General features: G+C 35.3%; 1 protein-coding gene across 1 annotated transcript in view; it reads right to left on the bottom strand.

The window, feature by feature from the left end:
- Positions 1 to 1,505: 1,505 nt before the first annotated feature.
- The window catches only part of VIM (vimentin), an 8,295-nt gene continuing 1,751 nt past the window's right edge, over positions 1,506 to 8,049 (bottom strand). The window contains exons 3-9 of the mRNA XM_007936332.2: positions 5,489 to 5,584; positions 5,232 to 5,393; positions 4,494 to 4,619; positions 3,917 to 4,137; positions 2,908 to 2,951; positions 2,401 to 2,486; positions 1,506 to 1,547 (exon numbers count right to left, since the gene is read on the bottom strand). Of these exons, the coding sequence (XP_007934523.1) occupies positions 1,506 to 1,547; positions 2,401 to 2,486; positions 2,908 to 2,951; positions 3,917 to 4,137; positions 4,494 to 4,619; positions 5,232 to 5,393; positions 5,489 to 5,584 (777 nt within the window). The remainder of the gene's footprint in view (positions 1,548 to 2,400; positions 2,487 to 2,907; positions 2,952 to 3,916; positions 4,138 to 4,493; positions 4,620 to 5,231; positions 5,394 to 5,488; positions 5,585 to 8,049) is intronic.

The raw sequence follows: 8,049 nt of genomic DNA, 5'->3' as shown, positions 1-8,049 counted from the left end.
CCAACTTTCTGGTTAGCAGTCAAGTGCCTTAGCCACTATGCTACCAGAGCTCCCATTTTCCTATATACATATACATATATATAAGCTTTACTGGTTTTCGTTTCTCTAGAGAACCCAGTCTAACAGATACCATACCATTTATTCTCATTACTCCACACTGTAAATCTTATCATACTTAAGAGTATCAATATTCTTATGATCCATATATATTAATCAGAATATCCAAAAAGAAAAAAAAGTATTTCATTTTTTCTTCTAATACCATTCCCTAAAGACAAAAGTCTTAGATACAAAGTATCATACATGGATATACACATAGAAAGGTAGGCTCATCACATATATTGAAACTTGGTAAACTTTTTGCCTTGAGGGGCCATTATTCTATGCTTTAATTCTCATGGTGGAATGTGTAGTCAAAAAAACTTTAAGTCAACATTTCTAATTTTAAGAATCTGTTGGAATTGAAACTATTCATGGATATGGACCCAGTTGACTTTATAAAGAGATCTATCATTATTGTGTAACTTATTATATATAGCACCTATTGATACATAAAATAATGAAGTGAGGTCTATCTAAAATTATCAAATTAATAAATATACCACTTATAAGCATAAATCAATCAAATTAATCTAACCCTGAATTTAGCAGCAAATTAACCCATAGAACAAAAAGGGTTTAGCTAAAGCATAAAATATATATTCTCAAATAATTTATAGAATTGTTGATATTATCAGAAAGAGCACAGTGGTTATAGTACTCAGCTGCTAAGTGAAAGTTCAGTGGTTCACACCCACCAACTGCTCTGGAGGAGAAAGACGTGGTAGTCTACTCAAGTGAAGATAAAACTGAAAAACCAAAATCAGTGCCATTGAGTTGATTCTGACTCATAGCAACCCCTACTGGGTTTTCAATGCTGTCAATCTTTACAAAAGCAGGCTTCCCCATAATCTCTGGAGTAGCTAGTGGGTTCAAACTACTGACCTTTGGGTTAGCAGCCAAATGTCTTAACAACTATACCACCAAAGCTCCTTCCCATAAAGATTAGAGCCTTGGAATTCTATGGGGAATTTCTTGGAAGTTCTACTCCTGTCCTATTGGACCACTATGAGTAAGAATTGACTTGATGGATATGGGTTTGGTTTTGGTTGTTCAGTATGTTCAAACAAATGACACAGCAGAAGAGTTTTTCCAAAAATTTATTGAAGCAGAAACAAGTTGGTCAGATACTTGCCAGAAAAAAAAGCAGTTTTAATGGTATTCAAAAATACTTTTAAAAAAGTATTCTAGCACAAGACTTCTTCATAAACTAGATTATGTTGTAAACTTTTTTTTCTAACTTATTTAGGAGTGTTGGTTCTTAAGACTAGAGGTTATTCCTATTCTGAATCTATCTTGCGCTCCTGAAAAACTGCAGAAAGGCACTTGAAAGCTGTTTCTTTAAGATATGGATTTCGTTTTTATTCTTGCTGGTAATATATTTCTCCGCTGAGTGTGTGAAATTTTCACTCAAGATCATCATGATGCTGAGAAGTTTCATTGATGACCTGTTGAAAAAATAAAACTCAAATCAAATATAAAACTATATGCTAGAGACTAAATTATTGTATAAAGCCTCACAAAGAAAAATCCTACTAAATGTATATAATTTATTGTGAATCTTGGAAGGTTTTATTGGTTCTGCATGGCAAGGGTAGGTTAAAGCTAGAAAGAATAGATACATAATGCAAGATGTTCTTCCCTTTACCTATAGGCAAAATAAGTATTCAATGGAATACTACACCTCTTAAAAAAATACTTAAAAAAATCCCACTGCTCTGAAAGAAGTCTTAAAAATCAGATGCAGCAAAGTTTAGAAATAATACGTTAAAATGTACAGGAAAATGGGCTAAATATATGGATAAGTAAAGATTTAATGAAGATTAAAATGAATCTCAGTAATTTCTTTCCTGGAGCACAGAAGCAACAAGTAACCAATTGGCCATATAGCCAAGTCCTTGTACTACATAGGAGGGCATGGGAGTGTTTAAGTGAATGTCAGAAGGCGAAGGCCATGTGTCCAGGATCAAAACATTCCAGACATCAAAGCAGTCTAATAAAGCTAGTCTGAAAAGTAACTTAACAAATCTTGACTCCCATTTCAAATGAAGCACCATGGGGAAATCACTTATTAGGGACTTCAGAAAGATTGTTGCCTCACCTTCACCTCTAGGAGTCAAATAACCTGTTGGCTATATGTAGTGTTGGAAGAAGAGGTGTATTTTTTTTTTTTTAAAGTAGGTGTTAGTGATACTAAAACCCCCAAATTACCTAACTGTATCAGAGATACAGATTTATTGATTTAAAAGGATATGAATTCCTGTCTGAGATGATTCCATTTTTGATTTAAAAGGTACCAACCTGTCCATCTCTAGTTTCAACTGTCTTAATCAGGAGTGTCCTTTTTGAATGAGTATCAACCAGAGGGAGTGACTCCAGATTGGTTTCTAAATAAACAGGACAAAAATGAGTGAAAATAAAATATAAATCAATCAGGTAATTCTTTTACTCAAAGAATCATGATCTTCCGCAATTGTTTTAAGTGTTCCAAAATAATTCTAAAGATATTTCTAGAGAATTTTCAAGACTATTACTTATTTGAAAACTAAGAGACTGACACCACTGTAGCATTAGGATGAGAAATAGTACTTCAATGTGTGCTCCATCAGGGAGAATTAAATGGAATTTAAATGTAACTTGAAACACAAAATACAAGAGTACCTGGGTTTGAAAGTCATGATTAAAAACAAATAAAGTTAGAGAACTTTAATAGAATTTTCTCATATATTTCAGGTATTATAAATCAGTGCTTTTGCATAAACAATATGGGTATAAGCTACTGAAATTTTTCACAAGAGAAATGCTTACCCCTCAGATTCAGGGAAGCAAAGTTCGGAAGAGGCAGAGAAATCCTATAAAAGGAAAACAGTAAAATTTTTGGCAAATAACTTGAACAAAGAACAAATTTACGTATTTTTTATTTTAATCAAATAAGAAAATTAACTTGTTTGTTTAAGTTAGGGATTTGCATTTCCTAGGATAGGTCTCATTAAGGAGCTCTAGTGGTGTAGTGCCTAAGGCATTTGACTGCTGGCCAGAAGGCTGGTGGTTCAAATCCACCAGCCACTCCATTGAAAGAAGATGGGGCAATCTACTTCTGTAAAGATTTACTGTCTCAGAAACTCACAAGGGGTCACTATGAGTCGGAATCGACTAGATGGCAGTGAGTTTGAGGATAGGTCTCACTAGCATATTTAAAAGATTTATGCCAAGCATTTTCTCCCCACGGATATGTATTATGCAAGAGGGTAGGCTTTGATAGACAGCTGTGGGTTCATATGCCAGCTCCGCTATTCAGTAAGTCTGACTAGGGCAACTTACTTCTCCAAGTAACCATCTATAAAGGATGGAAAGTATCTTGTTATTAGGTGCCAGGTAGTCAGTTTTGATTCACAGCAACCCTACATACAACAGAACAAAATGCTGTCTGTTCCTGCACCATCCTCACAATTGTTGCTATGTTTGAGTCTATTGTTGAAAGAAAGTATTCATCTATCTTCTATAAATATTTTGAGGATCAAATGAGACAATGCATGTAAAGTAGGTAACATAAACAATACCTAGAAAATATCAGGTATTACTTCACACATCACCAAAACCCGTTGCTGTCAGTTCAATTTCAACAACTCCATGTGTGTCAGAATAGAACTGTGCTCCACAGGGTTTCTAGGGGCTGATTTCTTAGAAGCAGATCACCAGGCCTTTCTTCTGAGGCACCTTTGGGTAGACTGGACCCTCCAACCTTTCAGTTAGCAATGGAGCACAGTAACTTTTGCACTAGTCAGGGACTCCAAACATGCAAATTCATATTCTGTACCTGCTCTCCTCGCCTTCCAGCAGTTTCCTGTAGGTGGCAATCTCAATGTCAAGGGCCATCTTAACATTCAGCAGGTCTTGGTATTCACGAAGGTGACGAGCCATTTCTTCCTTCATGTTCTGAATCTCATCCTGCAGACGGCCAATAGTGTCTTGGTAGTTAGCAGCTTCAACAGCAAAGTTCTCTTCCATTTCCCGCATCTGGCGCTCCAGAGATTCATTCTGCAGGAGGTGACAAAGGCTTCCATTATTATTTCCCAGAGAAAACCCAGCAATTCTTAGAATTATTAATAGTCCATTTGTACAATTTTCATTAGTGGCAAACAGTGAGTACTCTAAATCTTGGTGGAGCATACAAGCACAAAGCCCATTCTTATTAGAAGCATTAGAAAAATATGTAAGCTAAAAGCTTCAGATTTCAATCTAGTGCTTGTTTAGTCTATCCTGAAAATTCATTTTCTTTGGATAAAATTAGGTATTTTTCTTCACTGGAAGCTTTGTTCAGGTATCACAATTGTCTTTGTCAACTGAGTGGGTCAATTTAATTACTTTTTCTGTTACTGCAGTGCTATACTTACAGTTCCTTTAAGAGCATCCACTTCACAGGTGAGGGACTGGACCTGTCTCCGGTATTCATTAGACTCCTGCTTTGCCTGGCGCAGGGCATCATTGTTCCGGTTAGCAGCCTCAGAAAGATCAGCAAACTGTCAGGGAGAAATTAGAATATGGGATACCCACAGTCAATTATTTTCAGTGTCAGGAAAATAAACCATTATTCTCACTTTTTGTGTCTGAATAGTTGGAGTTCTATCATTTATGACCTAGTGGGTATTAAAATGCATAGAAATCCTCTAAGAGTCTTTTGGAGATTTTAACTTCCCTAGACAAATGAGAAAGTTTAAGAAGGTAAATAAATAAATGGCAAGATACAAACCAAAGTTTATACTTTAAACACAAATTTCAACATCTTACAGAAAATCTCTAAATTTCTGTTCCAAAAGCCAGAGAAAAAGCAGTGGAATGCTGACACTGATGTTCTTAAGTAGAACCAACCTCTAATCTATAAAGGGTGGAGGCCAAAGGTATGGTGCTGTGGTCTGAAGTAAGGAGAAAGAAGTTTAGTGTTAGGGGAGTTTGCTATTCCAAAGGTGGTGGTATGCGAATGGGGAGGCTACAGCAACAAACAAAATTTGAACAAGAAGTTACAGTCAGCTTTTTCACTGGTGCTAAATGATATTTAGGCATCATAGATAGGGACAGTATTTTTGGAACAAAATGTTTTTCTTTTGTTCTAGTCATACTGACTTGCTCCATACCTTAGACTTGTACCATTCTTCAGCCTCCTGAAGGTTCTTGGCAGCCACACTTTCATACTGCTGACGTACATCACGCAGGGCGGCCGTGAGGTCAGGCTTAGAAACATCCACATCAATCTGGACATGCTGTTCTTGAATCTGGGCCTGCAGCTCCTGGATTTCCTGAAGAAAGGACAGAAGGAACAGACAGAAGGTCAGCCTGGCAAGGACAGGAGCAGCTTCATCCACATTCATTCACTAGAAATTATTCCATTTACCTCATCGTGCAGTTTCTTCAAAAAGGCAATCTCTTCTTGCAAGGATTCCACTTTACGCTCAAGGTCAAGACGCGCCAAAGAAGCATTGTCAACATCCTGTTTTTAAAAGAGAAAAAGATAAGATACAGAGGAAGCTAAAGTCTATGGCTTATATAATTTATTTACTTTAATTAAAAATTAATCTAGGTTAGTCACTATAGAAATGCTTTTGATTAATTTTATGGTCCTTAAATAAACTTGGAAATGTTCTAGTGCTATATTATATTATGCTTTATTCTCTTTATTGATAAATTTATATTGTGACCTAGTATGTTATACTCAGTGTTGGCTAACAGACAATTTAAAAAGAAACAAATGTGTAGCATCAAGATAAATTGGATTATATTAACTATTATGGAATTTAGATTTTACCAGTATTGCTTTTAATTATTATTTTTTTAATTAAAAAAATCAAGGCCACAGCATTTTTTGAGATGTGTGTGTATATTTAATGACATGGAATATCATGATAGGAGTTGTCAGATTACAAAAGTTCACACATACATGAATATATGTAGAACAAAAACTCATACTTCTTAAATTTCAATCTATACCTCAGCTGTCTTTTTCTCTACTCAAATCTTCTAAAAATTATCTTTGGAACCATCTGTTTATCTGATATCCATCTTACAAGGCTAGATATGTATTAAGTAGCAATTTACTACTAGCATTTCAGGATATGAACCTCCAAAGTTGCAGCTCAAGCAAATAAGGAAAATACATATAACTCTGAACTGTATTTGGTTTGCTTTCTCTGGTGGATTTTTGATCTGGAATTCCCTTGGTGTACCCACCCTCTTAACTCACCACTATGTCACTCACTTCAGTTACTTAGCTTGTTTCAGAATGATTAGTCAAAACACTTACATATAATGAAACTATATGGAGCATTCTTGCTCATCTTGTAGTCCTCTGTCTCCACCATTTGTAAATTGCTACATTCCAAATTAAACTGCATATGCTTGCAACCGCCAGGTGATGCCATGAAGATTTTACATACCGTAACTTGTAAGGAATTATATTTGGAGTTTAACTTGTAAGCAATTATATTTGGAGTATATAGTTACTCCAACTGGAGTACAATTTATAGCCTTACAGTCTTAAAAGGTTGAGATACTTCCATCATTTTCATGGTAAAGTGAGTGAAGAATGGGTAATAATAATAAAAAGATCCAATTTGGAAAAAAAAAATTCATTTTAGCTTGCTGTTGAACTCTAAAAGAGATGTATTTACTAACCTCTAAAAATGCTGTGACTTTTTTTTTTACTTCATTGAAGAGAATGTGAATAATTGTATTACTCTCTAAAGAGAGGAACTTTTTAAATTGTTTTATATTAACTCAGTACTCTGCAGATATTACAGATGTGACTATAAATGCTTAATGACTAAAATGAATTCCAGACAGTGCTGTGCATTTAAAATAATTTGGGAAAGGTATTTTAATTTCAAAATAATATCTTAGACTATTCATCTAAGAGTATTTTACAGCCAATCCCAATAAGTGATCAGGAAAATAAAACTGTACTGGGAAATCATCTGGCTTTTAATTTTTAATTTTAATTTAAAATTTCTTTCACCATATGTAACATTGGAGGGAAAAAAAAATCCTTTAAACTGTATTCATCAGCCTTAGGTTTCCTCTTTATTTATAGAGACAGTGCTAAAGAATACAAGAAGCCAATAAAGCCCTTTTAAAATATGAAGTATAACTGTAGCTTTAAGAACTTTTCACATCATATACTTCACAAGTCTGGGCCAAATATTAGATAACGGATATTAGGATGTTAGCAAATACTTGTGTCCAATTAGAACTGTGCTTACATCATTACATATTCAATAAGAATGTAGCCTGTTGCGAAGCATCTCTGGGAACACAAAGACTCCTATTATTTCTGTCCAGAGCCACCACATTTGCCAGAATGTCTGTATCTACATTCCATAGTGAATCCCATAGAAACCATTAATACCCTTCAGCCAAGGGGACAGATGGCTCCTTTTCACCCTTATTAGATAATAGAATAGTTGTGCATAGTGATACGTCCATCTAACTTTAATGCCACAAGAGAACTGGCAGAGAAGAAAAGACTTGTTGGCTTCATTCCAGTTACACTAAGTTTCTTATCCTGCAACATCTTATACATTTTAAACTGTGTAGAAGTTTAAAGGGCATAATTGTGAGGTGGTTGTTTTTTTGTGGCCTTGCAAAAGTTGGCCAACTTTAGCAAGCCACAATCTAAAGGAAACTGTACCCATTCAGAAAGTCATTACAGGAAAAAAAAAAAAAGTAAGTAAAATGTCTTTGTTTCCTTGAAAATCTCTTGAAACAAAGTAAAAAGTTAAAGATTTTATTTATTTCCTAAGGAAAGGCTAGGAGCTCTGGTAGCTTAGTGCCTAAGGCACTTGACTGCTAACCAGAAGGCTGGCAGTTCAAACCCACCAGCCACTCCTTGGAAGGAAGGTTGGGTAATCTACTTCGGTAGTGATACTGCCTCGGCAACCCAAGGAGGGGTCGCTATGAGTC

The sequence above is a fragment of the Orycteropus afer genome, unplaced genomic scaffold (assembly GCF_000298275.1).
Source record: "Orycteropus afer afer isolate SDZICR_OR568_19922 unplaced genomic scaffold, OryAfe1.0 scaffold00035, whole genome shotgun sequence".
In the NCBI taxonomy this organism is placed as follows: domain Eukaryota; kingdom Metazoa; phylum Chordata; class Mammalia; order Tubulidentata; family Orycteropodidae; genus Orycteropus; species Orycteropus afer.
The sequence above is the reverse complement of the archived record's forward strand: the minus strand, read 5'-3'. Positions and strand labels throughout refer to the sequence as shown.